We start from the raw sequence: 18,428 nt of genomic DNA on the forward strand, positions 1-18,428 counted from the left end.
GTTTGGGATATTGAACTTTTTCCAACTTTTTGTTGGTTAGGTCAGTAAGATATGTTTTTAAGGTCCTACTAAAGCTATTCCAAAAAGAACTCCAGGCGAAACTCGGTCGCCCAGGTAGTACTAAAATACAAAAACCACAAAACATTAACAGAACACTGCTTCCAGGGGACACCCGGGTTTGAACCGGGGACCATTCGATCTGCAGTCGAATGCTCTACCACTGAGCTATATCCCCGCTTGTAAGCCTCGCGAAAAAGCGCATCACGATCCTTGGAGAGGTCAGACGACTCGTGACGTCATTGCGTGCACGCGTTAGACTATTAGTTTTTAATTTTTAATTAGTATTTTTAGTTTTTTTTTAGTTTTTAATTAGTATTTAATTAGACTGTTATATATTTAGACCGATCATATTGGTAGCGCATCATTTAACAGCTTATCAAGGAGCCTGTGCATGTCCTAAAAAAAATTATTGGTCTGTCAGTTAAATTAGATTTTATCATCAGAAAGTATTGGGGACGTAATTTTGTTTGTGCCAATTAAACAAAATATTAAGTTGCATTGTAAAAGTTAAGTTGCGACGTCACGGAGCTTAGGACCGTTTGTACTAGAAAGCTGTAATTAGACATGAATACACATAGGCATGTTACGTCGACAAAGTTGTAAAATAAAAATTTTATACTTAAAGTGGGGATGGTTTTTTTCTCGACTAGTTGGATAGGTCCTTTAAAACCATAATAAGGTGTTTGCCAACACGACTTTTCGATTCAGTGCGAATCATGTCATCTGTTTGCGAAATATTCAACTTTAAAGTTTGATTTTAGAGCCCCCCCCCCCCTCTAAAATCTAAGAGAAAAGATCTGAGAGAAAGATCTGTTGGGTGGAAGATTTTGGAAAAATTCAGGATGGTAGTAAGTATATCAAATTTATAAGGAAAATATAATGGCTGAGATTGCCTAGTAAACTTAGAAGATTCCGTACACAATACGAAATCCTTAGAAAAATATTAAGTACTTAATTTTTTCGTAATGGCTACGGAACCCTATCTTGGTCGTGCCCGACACGCTTTTGGCCGGTTTTTTTTATTTACTCAGTAAACTACCCAACTGTCTTAAATTAGGATGAAACTGAAGCCATATAAAGCTACTATGAGGACGAATAGCAGAAAATAGAAAACTATTAATCCCCAAGCTTTCCTTACCTTCTGCTGGAATAAAATCAGTAATATCTTGGCGGAATTACGTCTGGACGCTTGAATTGTGGTTTTATTATTCCTCCCCCCATAGGTTCATTACATGACTAATAAATTTCACACGATGAGAGTTTCCTCCTCCGAGGGCCATCCGACCATGCGCCGTAATAATCGTGTCTACCAGGGAAACATAACATATCTATCTATAGTATAGATAGGGCATGTTAGCTAGTCTTTGGAAACGCATATCACTGTCGATCCAAACAAATCTTATAAAGAGTGTAGTAAAAGACACGTCAGATCCACTGTCACCTGTAGTAAAGACACGTCAGTTAGTTTACACTGTTTATTTCATAAGTGGGTATGCCTTATATTTAATACATACCCTCATTATGCATATACTAGAGAATCATTAATATATATAGCTTTTCATTGAATGACGAAATCTGTTTTAGCAGAGAAACAATGTAAATTAGTGTACATACAGTAAACTGCTTCAATTTTGCCCTCTGGCCCCAAAATTGCCTGATTCGATTTAGTCGATAACTCAGCACCCTTTAGGTTCTTAAACTTGTATCCCTCCGTAATAAATATCCTTGTAGATAAAAGTTTAAAACCTATAAGAAAGAGTGCTAAGTTATCGACTCTAAATCAAATCGGGCAATGTTGGGGCCAGGGGGCAAAGTGGAAGTAGTTTACGGTAGTTCATTAATAACGATATGTACGAAGTAACGCTTAAGTATATTCAAACACCTTTTTTCCTTTTCTTTTTGACTTGGTAGTGTTGTTGGTGTTTCCAGTGCAGCTTCGCCCTGACTTTAGAGGGCGTGCTAGGCAAGCCGGCACAACCGCTTCCAACATTCAAACACCACTAGCACTTTCCACTTTATATTGACTGCAACAAAATTAAAGTTCCAAATATACAATACAATACCTCTTTATTCTACCTACGCCACAAACAGTATCTAAGCGATACAGAATCAGGTACACAGCTACAGGTAAAAGTTCAATATCTCCTAAACGGCTAAGCCGATGTTGATAAAACATGTCTAAGAACCATTACTAGAAAATCTGATTTCAAATAAAAAAAGCCGCCCTCAAATCGGTCCACCCGTTTAAATGTTACGGTGCCACAGACACACACACAGATACACATAGCGGTCAAACTTATAACACCCCTCTTTTTGCGTCGGGGGTTAAAAAATTACAAGGTACTTAGGCAAATCCAACTAAGAGTAATAATATTAGAAATGCGAAAGTTTGTAAGTATCTTTGTTTGTTATTTCATCATCACGTCTAAACCGCTGAACCGATTTGGATAAAATTCAGTGTATACCTAGTTAGTTTAAAGCCCGTGAAGAATAGGATAGTTTTATACCAAAAAATTGCATAGTCCCGCGGAATAACGATAACCGAATTCTACGCGGACGGAGTTACGGGTAACGAAACGGCTAATGTATCCTATAAAGTAACTTAAAATAAAAATTAAAATAATTGCTGTTGTGGAGAACACAGCACATATCGACGCGAATTAAAATTTCACGCCTCAGCTTCCCAAGTGGCTGGAAGCTATTACTGGGGAAATATCGTTTCGGTTCGTACCTGTGGACACGTCCGGTGATTATGCGTCCCTGGTGGAAAGAAGTAGGTAGTACCGTGTTCGTATGTTGTGGAGTATTTATTGCATAGCTATGCTCGCAGAATTGAATTTAGATAATGTTTTCCGTGGCATACTAGGTTTTCAGACAGCTGTATTTAAGCGTTAAAAAGCACTAGGAAAACAAACGTAGCGTACGTTCTCTAAAAGTTTAATGTAAGCGAGGCTGGTGTAAATGAATCCTTCGCCCGGCCGGCTCTCGGCTGCTGAATTATTGAAACCTCCGCACGCGGTCTGCTCTCCTGGTAAAATAATCTTTTGCATAATAAAATAAACATCGCAGGTCGATTGCAAACATAATTCGGAAGAAAATGTGTGTGCTGAGCAGAATGTATTTTCATCGGGAATCTTTGAGCTGAGTTTTCAATTTGCTTCGCTTCATTTTTCATGCAGCCTCTCGGCGGAGTTACTTATTGCTTTGTTTGCCTTCGAAAGCACAAAATACAATAATTATGATAGAAGCTGGTGACGCCTGATTTGCTCTGTGCCAAAAAATTTGGTCGGCGAGTGAAGTTATTAAATTGCTTTAAAATCTAAAGTATAATTGAGGTGGATTTCTGATATGTGTAAACGAAAAGTAGATCGAGGAAGACACTGAGAGTTGCAGACGCCAATAAAAATAAGTAGGTAATTTCGTCGTGTGTGTAAGTAATTTTAGCTAAATTTAATCGAACGTTTTGAATTCAAGTATTTAGTTAAGTATAGATAAATCATAGCTTGGTGGTTTGAACTAAGTAGGTATCCTTTCAAGAAAAAGATCGCTCAACTGTCTTTCGAAACGAATGCAAAGAGTTCCCTTTTTACAAGCTTTTTGACTTGCTCTGTTCGTTTATTTATTTGTTTATTTAGGTCAAATCTTGCAAGTTAAATTTGACCCACTTCCAGTAGTCCGATCGACTTGAAATTAGGTAAACTTATGTAAATCTGGTAACAATATACTTAATAATCTGGTAGTGTCATCCTGGTAGTCCGGCCAGGATCGTCTCCACAGGACGGAACTCTTCAAAGGGTAATGGCATCGACTTGAAATTTGGTATCTAAATGTAGTTTGGGTGACAATACAAGTACAGTGAACAAAAAGTACAGTAATATTAGATAGGGCTACGGATTAGCCCGAAACATGTCGGAGTATCCGAGTCAATATACTAAAAAAAAATATAAAAATAATTTAGGAAATAAAAAATCCGACTGCTTTAAAAAAACTTCAAAATAAAACTAAAATGGAAAAATAGTCTAATATTCTTGTGCTAAGTACCTAATTTAAACTTCAGCAATCGGGACCCATTCAAAATAATGACCAGCTCAAAAGTTTCCAGTAACTAATGGGTTTATGAGTTTATAACTTTACAGCAATGGCTACCTATCAGGACCGGACTTAGTGGTCTCGCTCGAGGCCTTGGGGCAACAAAGAAGAGGTGGCCCCTAACCCTAAGGTGATGAAAAATAGATTGAAAAAAAAAAAACAAAACTTGCTGTCCCATCGAAATGTTTTTTTTTATCTTTTATTGTGGAGGCTCCGGGACTGTGATCCCGGATGCCCTCCCCCAAATCCGGTTCTAGATTGGACGTGATACATGATTGAACGATACATGAATGGCTTTTACCACTTTCGCTCGAATTTTAATGGTTCTGCTAATTTTGCCCTATTTTCTATGACGCATGAATCATTGTCAAGTTTGGCGTCACTTTTCTACTTTAACGCTCTTACATACATATGGAATGGATGCAACTATTAAATTAAGAGCTACGTAAATAACACATTAGTTTACTTTGAAGTTCTCTAAGACACTCGGTACGGCACTTAGAGACGGACTTAGCAGCTAATTCTGTCCATCTTCAATTTTTTTTTTTTAGACAGCCCCAATAGTTTTCAAAAGATATGTAGCGACTCCTGGAGACTCCAACATGCTACATCGCGCCATCTAAGTTTACCAACTCGGACGCATAAATACAACTTCACGCTCTCCCTTCGGACTTCGGTTGCTAGGCAAAAATCCGTCTGGAGATCTCTCTATGTGTGACCTATCCCATAAATGTTAAACTCAACAACAGAAATGTAAAAGTAAACTTCATAAGTTCTGTCTTAACTTCCAAGTTCCCAAATGTTGACTTCCGAACTAATATCATTATGCAAAAGTATAGTAAGTATAGTATCTGTTGCCACTTCACACTTAAACCGCTGGACCCGTTTAGATGATTACATTTTTTTAACAAAAAATGGAACCGACTTCAAAAACCTTGAAAATAATTTTCTACTAGTTTGAAGTCGGTGCCTCTGCACGAGCCAGCAGGAGTGGAACTATAGTCACCGAATATATAATAGAACCGTCTACCTCACCTACATATGTATGTGGCTTTAATCACTCCTGCTTGCTCATGCTGAGGCACCGACTTCAAACTAGTAGAAAATTATTTTCAAGGGTTTTGAAGTCGGTTCCATTTTTTGTTAATTTCTTTTTCATAGTTTTTAGTGATTTATAGCCAAAGTGCACCTCACAACGGTTACATTAAGCTCAAACACGGCATAGTTATATTATTTGATAACAGAGTACCGGTACCTACGGTCTTCATCATCAGGTCCAGTCCAGTTCACGAAATGATACTTTCTGAAAGTAAATACTTGACTTGGTGTACAAATGCCAAAATCGCTATAGGTGTGCTTTAAAACTTCGAGGGTTGCCCTCGATTTCTCTTGGATTCCATCATCAGATCCTGACTTGGTGTCAATGGGACCTTGGAAGTATGCCCTTTAGAACTAAAAAATAACTTTGAAATTCGGCCCACAATTGGCGGAGTTATCGCGTAACAAACATACAAAAAAAACATACATACACCCGAATTAGAACCTCCTCCTTTTTTGAAGTCGGTTAAAAATAAGATATTTTGAGTCCCTGGGAAGGGCATAGGATAGTGTTTATCTCGAATAATTTCATAATTCCCGCAGGATAAACGAATTCTCGACAAAAACTAGTCTATAATAAAAGCAAAAAATCATAAAACTTTTGCTTCTAAACTAACATTAGTCACATCTATTGTAGCACCCATTAAAGTATAATCAGAGGCCGTATTGTCTAACGTTACTGACGCACGCGATCGCAATCAAATGACAGGTTTCCCATACAAAAACTGTCATTTGATCGCGATTGCAAGCGTCAGAAACGGTAGGCAATACGGCCTCAGAAGTAACTTCCACTGAAACAAAACAAATTAAAAGTAAGTAAATGACTTTACGCCGATACGGCCGCGATAGCCTGGTTGTTTGACCTAAGTATAGCGTTTAAAACAAAAGATCTTGGCTTCACAGAAAGTGGGTGCGACACTTTTTATTTTAGCATGGCGTAACATCAATTTCTTCGTCATCTTTTTGATTGTTCCATAAATAAAAACTTAGCCAATAGAAAATATCTTCTCCCGATTACAGCACAGCCCAAGTCCCTCTAGTCCGAGAGGCGGCCTATTGGCCGACAGTGGGACGCAAATAGGCCGAGATGATGGAATAACTTTGAGGGTTAAACGTGCAAACAATACAAGGCACCTATTAAACAGGCTAAATTTTCCCAAATTAAATTCTAGGGCAGTCTGTAAGCATATCTCGTAATTAATTTCGATATTAAAACCACGGAGCGAGTTCTTTTGTTAGAAGTTATGCGCTCGCGGCAAGATCTTTTTCGAAAAGACTGCATAATTAAACAAGCTTAAGTAAGTTCGGAAGGTTCTTGTTAGCTAGTATCATCGTCGGTACGGTACCTACCTTAAAGCAATACTTATGAAATGCTAGCTTTTGTCAGCGACTCCGTCTGCGTAAATTCCCTTATTGCTATTCCGCGAGAACTATTCAATGTCAAGTGGCCCTTATATTCTTTTGAGTATTATTGTATACCGTGTGTGGCCAGTAACACGGGCAAATAATTAATAGTTATTTGTGTCACAAGGGAGCAAAATGGTGTATTTACGGCGAGGACGTACAGTGAATCCTGAGCGTAATGAGGGATTCACGTGTTAACGCCCAAGATGAAAATAATTTTGCTCCAGAGTGGCTAATACAACTTTTCACACCGAGCATTAAGAAAAACATCTAAACTTGAAAAAAAATATCTAAATATTATTAAAAAAACAACCAGCATAGAAAATGGCGTGGTTTTACAATTATCAACTTCAAAAAATGGCATTAGAAAAGCCTTGAACAGAAAAGTTGCACTTTGCTCCCTCTCGTCAGGGAGGAAAAGTTACTTTTCTGAAGGAGAGGTGTGAAAAACATATATCGTACTCGTCAAACTGAACAACGTCAGTTCAGCGTTTTTTTTAAAAATAATTCGTTTATTAGGGTTCCGGAGCCAAAATGGCAAAAACGGAACCCTTATAGTTTCTTCATGTCTGTCTATCTATCTGTCCGTCCGCGGCTTTGCTCAGGGACTATCAATGCTAGAAAGCTGTAATTTTGCACGGATACATATATATATATAAACTATGCCGACAAAATGTTACAATATAAAAATTTTTAGTGTACCTCCCATATACGTAAAGTGGGGGTGTTTTTTTTTCTCATCGAACCCTATAGTGTGGGGTATCGTTAAGGTCTTTTAAAACCATTTGCCACGACGATTTTTCGATTCAGTGATTTGTTTGCGAAATATTCAACTTTAAAGTGCAAATTTTCAGTAAAATCGAGCGTCCCCTCTAAAATCTAAACCGGAGGGTGGAATTTTTTTAAAAAATCTAGAATGGTAGTAAGTAAGTATATCAAACTTTCAAGGAAAACTATAACGGCTAAGTTTGCTTGAGAATTATTAGTAGTAAATAGTAGAGTAAATAGCAGCCTAAGGTATAAAATATACCTAAACTTGGAAGATTCCGTATAAAATACGAAATCCTTCGCAAAATATTACTTAATTTTTTCGTAATGGCTACGGAACCCTATTTTGGGCGTGTCCGGCACGCTCTTGGCCTGTTTTTTATTTTAATTACACGTCAATATTTTAGACTATCGCGGTCATTACTAATTTGTTGAATTAAATTCAGGGTTAAAGTCGTCTCGTGATCATGGCGCATGCAACTGCGCCGAAATATCGAGCTGCTCTAAAATCAAGGTACGCGGAACAAAACCCGAATTTAATTCATAAAATATATTAGATACACTTTAAACTTTATTCGAAGAAGCAATGTAAAACAAAATGTATGATGAACTAAAAAAAAATATATTCAATAAATTATTTAAAATGTTTGATATTTGTAGCATGACAGGCGACGTCAGTTGGGTCTAGGATGGCGTAGCTACATTGAATTTACGATTTAGTTTGTTTGATAAAAAAAGTTATGTTTTGATTTGAATTAAGTGGGACCATGATTATCCAATTACCGGTGATCTATAGAGCCTCTGTTTTTAAAATTATCCCCGGTTCTGGGTCGCACACTATATATATATACATATAAAGTACTATTCAATGAAAAAAATCAATTGTGTAAACAAATGTGGTGACTGACATTGACAACTTGACTGACGACCTGCGACTGACTGACTGACGTTGTCTAGTGATGTGATAGCTCTTTAAATACTATTTAATCAGCAGTAAATAATATTTTGAATTTACTCATATTTTCATTCTTTAATGTTTTCCCTAAGTTTAATTTTTAAAAATGGCGAATCACGTATTCTCTTAGTCCTCTTCAAGAGTCTTTCACAATGTTTCCATGTCCCTTTTAACTTAAAATGTTTAATAGCATTTTCACGAAGTTTTAGAATTATATCTTCAAATATATATACCTAACGTTTTTTCCATACAAACTTACACTCCCTTTATACCCCTTTAAGGGTAGAATTTAAAATGGTGAAACATGTATATCCACTTATTTTTTTTGACGTATATTTTGCCCAAGGTTTATGATGGAGTATTTAGAATTGAAGGGTCAGTTAAAAATATGGATTAATTAGATTTTTTTGCTGCTTAAGTAGCGTAGTAGAAAAAGGCAACCTGAGATATGTGTGCATAGGAGAAATTATATCTTGACTCCTGTCCAACGGTGGTGTAGTTTATAGTACGCAGTACGGATGCTGAGGACCTAGGTTCGTTCCCAGCGCTGGTCTCTTTTTCTGGTTTTTCTGTGCATCCATGTCTCAGTTTGTATTTTCGATATAATTTAGAAGGGCTTTTTAAATTTACATAAGACTGGAAAATGAGAGTAGACAAAGGGTAAGACAATTCACCCTCGATTCACTTGGTGACTTCCACAGTAAATATGATACTAGTAAATAGAAATCACATAATTCTACTATTAATACTATTTTATCGGTCCAACTAGTGTTTACCCGCGGCTTCGCACACGTTAAATCATTAGGTCCAGCAGCTGAAATACCGGGATTTTTAAAGTTGACGTGAGAATTCCCGAAATTTAAATCTTGTTTTCATTGACATTACATTAAAAACAATCATGGAATATCGGATAAAAAGTATCCTATGTTGTAATCCAGGTTATTAACTTTTCGCCAAATTTCATCCATATCCGTCAGCCGTTTCAGCGTGAAGAAGTAACAAACATATTCACTCACTCACTCACAAACTTTCACATATATATTAGTAGGATTAGTAGTATGTAGGGAAGTAGGATAGTAGGATAGGATTAGAACCTTTATAAACTTCATTAAATAGTTTAACTTAACACAAATAATTAATATCTACGAATAAATTAATTTGCAGAAGCCAGCCATAATTATCGGTAGATAAGGTGGTTCAGTTCAAATAATTAATTTTGTGGTACAGCACTAAATTTCCAGGACTAGACCGACCATAGACCAACTTCGGTGAGGAAAAAAATTATTCATGTCAATTGACAAATATAACGGATTTTCGTCTTGCAATTAATTATATAAATAAACATATTTACACGATTATTTAATGATAAATTATTGTTAAAAACAGTGGTGAGCTCATTGAGATGTGAATAGATCGGGACCATGGCGTTAAATGTAAGTAACACGGAGTAATCGTGAAAAATTGCTTTGTTTACACATTGATTTTTTCCATTGAATAGTACTTTATACGAGCTTCCCCCCTAATACTTCCACTGCTCTCTGTCCCCTACATCTACATATACCTAAGGGCCATTGCAGACATTGCAGTCCTGCAAGAAGTAGGTAGTCCGTTCATCCCGCCATGCCATCGTCGTCTAGGTCTGCCAGTTCGCCTTTTCAACTTGGTAGGCATACGCTCGGTGATTTTGTACTTGTTTTTACAAGCTTTTCTTTAGTTTCACCTGTCCTGTTGTCTGTCTGTCTGTCTGAAATGAAATCGTGCAAGTTAAATTCGACCAACTTCCGGTAGTTGGAGTGGGATTGACTTGAAATTTGGTATACTTATGTAAATTGCGTGACAAGTGACAATACAATAAAATGGTAGTGAAGTGACATCCTGGTAGTCCGGCCAGGATCGTCTCCGAAGGACGAACTCTTCAACGGTTAATGACATCGACTTGAAATTTGGTATGCAAATGTAGTTTGGGTGACAATACAAGTACGGTCAACAAAAAAAACTTGTATTAAAAATGAAATTTTTACCAAAAACTTTTCTGAGTTGTACCGACACATAAGTTAATAAGTCGCAACTCTAATCTTGGCTAGGTTTACCAAATAACGACTTATTTTGTTGCAGTGAACTAAAAGAATTTCTTTGCTCACTCGCGACCTTTAAGGCCAAAGGTGAGCAAAGAAATTCTTTTAGTTCATTGATATGGACCTCCGCAAAGTAACGCCTGATTCAAAACAATATTATTTTGTTGCAGTGGTCGCAGTCGCCAGTGAGCGTCGCGGGCGGGGCGGCGGAGGTCCCCCCGGAAGGTTTCCGTCGCGCCGCGCGGGGCTCCTTTTCCGCCATCCTCGGTCTGCTCACCGCCACCGCTAATCTCGACCATCACCAGGCTCGTATCCCACTTCCCACTAATATTGTAAATGCAAACGTTTGTAAGTCTGTTTGTTTGTTACTTCATCCCGGAAAATTGCATAGTTCCCGCGGGATAGTGATAACCGAGTTCTACGCGGTCGGAGTCGCGGGTAACTGCTAGTAGGTCTAATATAGAAAGAAAGGCCATGGAATACGGTATATGCAAGCATTTTGTTTATTTGTTCAAATGCCTTTATCTTTAGGTTTTGCGAGCAACTCCGTATGCAAAAAAAAAATCGTCAATGTCTCAAACTATCTTCATAATAAATTTAAATCAGTTTAGCAGTTTAAGCGAGAAGAGACATCAGACACATAGATACTTTTGCATTTGTACCTACCTAATATTAGGTAAGGAATGGACATACGAAGTTTTCCAAGAATAATACAATACAATACAATGAAACTTTATTGTTCAGCGGAAATAGTAAGCGATAGAGAAAACATGTACCTACACAGAGAGAAAATTACAAGGTAAGCAATAGGCGGCCTTATCGCTTAAGAGCGATCTCTTCCAATAATTTAAATGTCTTAAAAAAAATAACGAACGAGAGATCCGATCCGACAGGTAGGTACAGTCTTACCATTTTATTCCTGACCCATCGTAGAACCATGTACAACGTTCTCAGAGTAAGTGTCGTAGGTAGGTAATGAATTCCCTTGTAAAGCAATGCGATGTCACTATGACTTTTTCTACGAAAAAGTTTTTTTTTTATTCGGCTGGATGGCAAACGAGCAAGTGGGTCTCCTGATGGTAAGAGATTACCACCGCCCATAAGCATCTGCAGCACCAGGGGTATTGCAGACGCGTTACCAAAATGGGTTACCTCACGTGCCAGTAATTTTACCGGCTGTCTTACTCTCCACGTCGAAACACAACAGTGCAAGCACTGCTGCTTCACGGCAGGATTAGCGAGCAAGATGGTGGTAGCAATCCGGGCGGACCTTGCACAAGGTCCTACCACCTGCAAATGCATGTTCCACAGTGGGTCACGATTCAGTTGGTTGGTACCTACTAATGATCCAAACTAAATCTCATTTTTCTGGAACTTTATTCGCTCTTGTCTTTATCTTTCAATAGAAAATTCGTTTTTTTTACGTCACTGATTTTATTTTCCAGTATCAAGTTAATTAAGGATAGAACGCGCTTATTTACACAAAGTAACAATAATAAGCTAAGGTAATTTACGAAACGGGTAAATCTGGTCACAAAAACTGAGTTGCCCCCAAAGAAGGGATAATTACATTTTAACGTTGAGTTTCTTGTTAGGATTAAATGCCTCTGTACGAACATTTGCGTTAATAAGGAAAACGCAGAAAGCTACAAATATGACAAAATATTCATAGCTTTCACAATTGTAGATGTTCAAAATGCATTATAATTTTACCTTATTTCTTTTGTCATAAAAGTATCTTATGTTCGTAAGGAACTTATGGTTGATAGGCAGGTAGGTACTTATATAATGATGTACCAATTGTATATTTATGTAAATATGTGAATGGTTATACAAGAAGGGGCAAAAGTGGCAAAACAGGGGCAAAAGCATGAATCGCTTCGAGAAAAGGCCGGAACGACGCGTGCTCCACTTGGCTATATTTTTTATTTATAATTAACAATGTAAACAGTGTAAGTACTATCTAGCAAACGTGTATTAAATGAAAGTTAATTCGGATAACTCACGTCTTAAATAGAGTTTAGCTCGACATGTTTCGGGCTAATTCGTAGCCCTTCCTCTAGGAGCAACGCGACTCGCCGGCTGCTGCAACACGCGCACTGCGCGCCAGCGGGAGCGACTACCCGACTCACCCGACGGGTACCAAACATGCGGAGCTAAACTCGATTTAAGACGAGAGTTATCCAGATGAACTTTCATTCAATATAAGTGAGTTTCACGGTAGTTTCATGTTCAAAATCTAGCAAACCTATAGTTTATCTAGTAGTACAGTAAATCAGCAGAGCGTACAAAAATATCTGACATGTCGTACCGGCCCTAGAAATAGAGTTGTATTAGATATTTGTGCACGCTTGTTGTGACAGATATTTGGTACACACTGGGGACTGTACTAAATTAGTTCCTATCTGTGATTCAGGTTTCTCAAAAGTGGAATCCATACCTACATCCAAAAATATTACTACTTTTTGCAAGGCCGGCAACGCACCCGCACTTCACTTGGTATTGTAGGTGTTCATTAGTGGCGGTAATTATAGGTACCTAGTTAACATCAGGTGAACCCCATACTCGAAAGGCTTTTATGTAAAATGGCAATTTTAAGCTGTCTATCCTGTCAACCAAACTGTGAGGTCGGAAGCGGTCACCCGACAACAAATTATTCAATTTGCTCTCCCGAAGCTCTGCGGAGCCGACAACTTTCCGGCCGATCGGGTCGTCCGCTAGTTTAATCGGGTTTGCTACGTTAACTCCAATTTTCGGGGAAACTAGCGCGAATTCGTGCGGACGCTGAGGAATTGGGGTGTTATAAATACTTAGGTTATCACTTGTGTTGTCTGGTTAACCACGTATCGATATTTTTGAGATACTTCGTGAGATATTTCGCTACAAAGGACTATATGTAATAAACATGAGGTTCCTAATGCTAGTTCTTCTTAGGGTTTCTGGTTTCTCGACCTTTTTTTTTCTTGAGTTTCGAGAATTCTCGATGCTAATTTCTCGAGTTTTCTCGGGTTTTCGAGTATTTTTTATAAAAACCTCAATAAAAACCATTAAATAAAATATTTTTTAAATCCTGTGAAGTTTTTGTTGCACCACAATCTCATACCCGTACCTATACAATTAGCGTGCATTATGGTGCACCTTTTTCCATGGGAATTACTCCTGCTTGACGTTGACATATATATCTGGAGAGTGACACCATGGGGTAGCTTTTATGCACTTTAAACCTTGCTTTTAACGCCGCTGCGTCAGTCTAAATACGATTAAGTTGGTAGGTACTTAGGGCGTTCAGTCCTCGTGTCCTTTGGCGTTGCCCTTAATAAGTTTAGGAGCGAGCAAGTGCAGCCCTTTATTTACCTTTTACTCTGCTGTAAACGATGACGGATGATAAAATTTGACCTTTCTTTATCATGGACATAACTAAACCTAGATCACCTAGCTAGTTAGACATCGAAGTCCTAAATTCATACATTGGTATATACCGAGTATGTGGATTATATAATCCACATACTCAATTTAAAATTTTGTATATACATATAATTTTGTACATACTCAATTGTGTTTGTAAAGAACAGTGTGGTACGTAGATATGTAGTTTAGTTAGACGCAGATACCGGATGCCATGCGCTTTGCGGTAGTAATATTGCTGTTTAATTTTGCAGGATCATTCGGACGGTTCAACGACACCGCGCAATGAAGATAAATCCGGTGGACACTCACCCGCTGCAAGTGAAGGTATAACCTATCTGTCTTTACTTGGTCTTTACAAATCGTCGGGTGACAAACAAAAGTCACTAATTACCAGCTAAAGACAAGAGGTATAATCAAACTTTTGCGGGCGCGGCGCGTGCGCATCGGCGCGGGCGCCGCGAACAACTTGTGGCGCCGGCGCCCCGCGCGTGTGTATTGTCCCGGGACGAAAAAACGCATGCGCTCTAAAGCCTCCGGATTGTCAACTTCATTCCGCAAGAGCAGACAGTAGTGCACTAGCAAGTGCATTTTCCGCCTACATCCCAGTTTCAAGCCCAACCATTCCAGATAAAAATAAAGACGGATACAAGTACGGGTAGTAACCGAATTCCCGCTTGTTGAAATACCTAGCGAACTTTCGCTGCACCCGTTCTATTAATAACTGATACACTGATTCCGATGGGTCCCACCCAGATGATAGAGTTAAACTCCAGTTTGCTCCTCACAAATGCATTAAATAATATAATAGGAACAGTAGTGCCCTCAAATTGAGACGCCATCCGCATTATGAAACCAAGCGACTTGTTCGCACCTTTGACTACCGCACCAATATGATCATGAAAATCTAATTTGGGGTCCAAATTCAAGCCAAGGTCGCGAATAGCCTGGACACGGACAATCGATTGATCACCCAGATGGTGGGCACCTTCTATGAGAGTTTTGGGCCTGCTAAAAGTGATGACCTTACATTTACTCCCAATAAACAAGACTACCACCAACACAGCATTAACACCAGTTCAACACAGCATTTATGTCACTTTGTAAGGTATCACAATCAGATACCGAATTTATGGCGAAAAAGATCTTGAGATCATCAGCAAACAACTGACACTTAACATGATTGATAAAAAATTGAGTCGGCCCAAGCGTGCTACTCTGACTGACTCCTGATCTCGTGAAGTACCTACTCTCTTGACTGGTAACCTGACATCTGAACAAACTGCCTCCTGTCTCTGAGATAGCTCGCGAAGAATTCTAACAATCCCGCCGAAAAACCGAACTCCGACAATTTACGCAACAAGTTATCTTTATCTACAAGATCAAACGCTTTCCTGAAATCAATATAAGCAGCCACTGTCTGATTGCTGAGACTGGCTTGTTACCCGACGAAACCGCAACACATATAGAGGGAGAGCACACATGGGATCAGTGGGGACTTTCGACACTTTATTCCTAATGGTGTACCCAAGGTCTCCACCAAAATTCGGCTTTGTCGGAATTTATGTAAATTGAAATGTCTATAATTGACCGGGGTAGATATACTTACACATAATCTCGTATGTCAAGATGTTTCGGCAGAAACAGCCTTGGCAGAATTATATATTCCGGAAATGAAGGTTCATACCTACTGACTGGAATTGGTTTCATGCTGGTATCAGATGGGTATATTTAGGGGTCCTGAAGGTCACCTTTGAGAGCGTCTGCCAAGCACTTCCGGCAAAAAAATACTGACATATTTCGCTTTTCTGTATATCTACCAGTAAGTTCCTGACTGATGCCATGACTATTATTTCAGTATCAGATAGGTTAAATAACGCCCCTTTTTTCGCACTGGAAGTGACTATTTTTTTGGTACTTTCGGCATGTTCCGCCGCGGCAGACTATCAAATTCGGACTTAGCATCAGTTTTATGGGAAACCATTGTGAATTTCATCGCGGAAGGTACGAAATTTTGCAGTCCGCTCTCCATCTAATAGACAAACTCAATTATTTTGACGGAATTAACGTATATACGTGTATTGCGACCGTAGGACGTAAAACATTGCATTATATTATAGCGACTCCTAACGCCATCTAGTGGGCAAGTATAGGAACTCCAACCCAATCCTACTTCGTTCACGCTTTCGAAGTTTCTCAACTCGGACCTCGGACGCATATTCCAATGCTCCTCATTCGGACTTCGGTCCTCAGGCATTACACCTGCCTGGAGAGAGCTCTCTATTGGCATACCATTATACCAACTCAGACACCCAGAGCCGGATTTAAACCGTGCTGATTTGATTACCATAAGGGCTAAGGATATTTAATGAACCCAGTTATAATTTGGTTCTTCTTTTACACAAATGGCCTCAATATGTCAACTTCACCCCGTTAAATTTGGCTGACGCCTCAGTCTGACCACAGGCGTAGAGGGCTACGGCGAGCGGTGATGGTCGGCCACCGTGCTTCTGGACCGCCTGGCCCAGCGAGGGTTCGCTGCGGATACCAGGCTCGCGCTGCCTCCTACTGGTGAGTATTTGGAACCAATTCCTCTCGCGTTACGTATCTCAGCATAAATACCCTCCTTAGTCGTCTTATTGGCACACTGACTTACCGTAATTTACCTATACTAGTACCTACCAGTAGGTACCACTACCACGAGTTTACAGTGACCGTACTCGATAGCGACGGCGTAAATTATTTGTAGAGGCGCTGTACAATTCTCCATGCAAATAATTTACGCCGTCGCTATCGAGTACGACGGCCACTGGAAACTCATGGTAGTGGTACTGGGCAACCGAGCTCCGCTCGGGCTAAAACTCGGTACCAAGCGTTTTCCCAGAGATTAGACCAAGCTAGATCGATTGTTCATCCCTGAAAACCCCTACATACCAAATTTCATCGAAATCGTTGGAGCTGTTTCCGCTTTTGTTATTAATACAAAAACTGTCATTTGATTGCGATGGCGAGAGTCGGAAACGTTTTCTGGTCATTTAGGTACTTAAGTTTTTTACCTATACAACAATGTCTTATCTCGGGTGAATGCCAAAGATACACCGAAAATAAATTACCTAATGCTTCGTGGTGAATGCACATTTAGGTATCTTTTTTCTATGGAATAGGGGGCAAACGAGCAAACGGATCGCCGGATAGTAAGCGATGACCGTCGCCCATGGACACGCAACACCAGAAGAGTCACAAGTGCGTTGCCGGCCTTTTAGGTAGGAGGGACTAGGCGAGTGCTCATTTTAAACCTCATTTTCGCTGTCACCACGCATGATTGTAATCATACGCCTAGTTTGCACTAAAAACGTGACGATTAGAATTGCTGGACATTAGCTTCCAGCGACCCTTCGCCCAAACAGCCACTACGTAAAAGCAGGGGATCACGGAAATACTACACTAGGTGTGGACTAACTCCTTTTATCACGGCTTCCTCCATTACTTCATTCTTACACCCGAGAATTTTGTTGTACCTACCTACTTCGGGAGAGCGCATTTAGCCTCCACATCCGCGATCGTAGCATACGAGCCCACCAGCAAGGGCCTAAGATAATAATACTACCATGTTTATCAGGGTCCTTCTTTCTGTAAAACAGATTGCCTGGATGAGATCGCTCTTAGGCGATAAAGCCGCCTATTGCTTACCTTATAGTTTTCTCTCTGTGTACCTGTTTTCTGTATCGCTTACTATTTCTGGTTTGCAATAGTCATTGTATTGTATTGTATCAGGTTGCGCGCGCTACCGCGAGTTGTGCTACCGCGCGGCGCAAGCGCACTTGCCGGATGAGGCGGCGGCGGCGGCGCCGGCGCCGTGCGCGTGCGCCAACTGCGCGCGCCGCCGCAGCCCGCCCTGCCCCTGACACGCCGCGCGCGCCCGCCCCGCCACCAAGTGCATCGCAGTCGCCGGGCCCATCGCCTCCGTTACCACGTGGAAAGGATAAACGTGGTTAACCCTTCGTATGCCAGAAAAAACCCTGCATTTTAGTCTCATTTGCCTCAAATAATATGATTTTTTCTATAAATAGTGCAGTGGGACAGCATACGAAGGGTAAGGTCTTCACTCTTCAAGTTACCATCCCGATGTCTTAGATTTAGTTGCAAAAGCGATTATTCGTTTTAACAAAACACAATTGACGTTTCGTAAGGTTTTAAAACCTACATGCACAAATTAATAAACTTTCATCTTATCACTAGTTTTGGATTTCATACTTTTGTTGTATAGGTACAGTCAAGTGCAAAGATATAGCCTCATAGGCAATTCGAACACCCGCACAAAAATTGTATTCGCAAATAAGGTACTTACCTTCCTCACTCCAAACTCGAAATTCCAAGCACTCCCTGCTAGTAGCACTGTTAGAAAGCTAGACCATCGACGTAATTGCTACTTTATGTCCCGAAAAGTGCAAATTCCTCGAGAAGCAGTCAGAAGTTGCGGGCACAGCTAGCTATTAGATAAATTCGCATTGCAGGGGGCTAAGTATATAGTATTGCGCTATGGTAAAGCTCACCCTGTACGCACGGGCAAGAGT

General features: G+C 39.7%; 1 protein-coding gene and 1 non-coding gene across 5 annotated transcripts in view; one reads left to right on the forward strand and one right to left on the reverse strand.

Annotated features, from left to right (window-relative positions):
* LOC141439652 (uncharacterized) overlaps window positions 1-18,428 on the forward strand; it is a 75,784-nt gene extending 57,356 nt beyond the window's left edge. For 3 of the 4 annotated variants that reach the window (XM_074103974.1, XM_074103977.1, XM_074103976.1), the window contains 4 exons: window positions 10,620-10,754; window positions 14,109-14,181; window positions 16,321-16,425; window positions 17,629-18,428. In XM_074103974.1, the coding sequence (XP_073960075.1) occupies window positions 10,620-10,754; window positions 14,109-14,181; window positions 16,321-16,346 (234 nt within the window). In that variant the 3' untranslated portion in view covers window positions 16,347-16,425; window positions 17,629-18,428. Of the gene's footprint in view, window positions 1-10,619; window positions 10,755-14,108; window positions 14,182-16,320; window positions 16,426-17,018; window positions 17,079-17,628 lie in introns of those variants that run through there. The other variant, XM_074103975.1, reaches the window with a different exon arrangement.
* On the reverse strand, window positions 164-235 carry TRNAC-GCA (transfer RNA cysteine (anticodon GCA)). The gene has a single exon. It is a non-coding gene; the product is annotated as a tRNA-Cys (tRNA).

Source organism: Choristoneura fumiferana, chromosome 21, assembly GCF_025370935.1.
Source record: "Choristoneura fumiferana chromosome 21, NRCan_CFum_1, whole genome shotgun sequence".
Lineage (NCBI taxonomy): Eukaryota > Metazoa > Arthropoda > Insecta > Lepidoptera > Tortricidae > Choristoneura > Choristoneura fumiferana.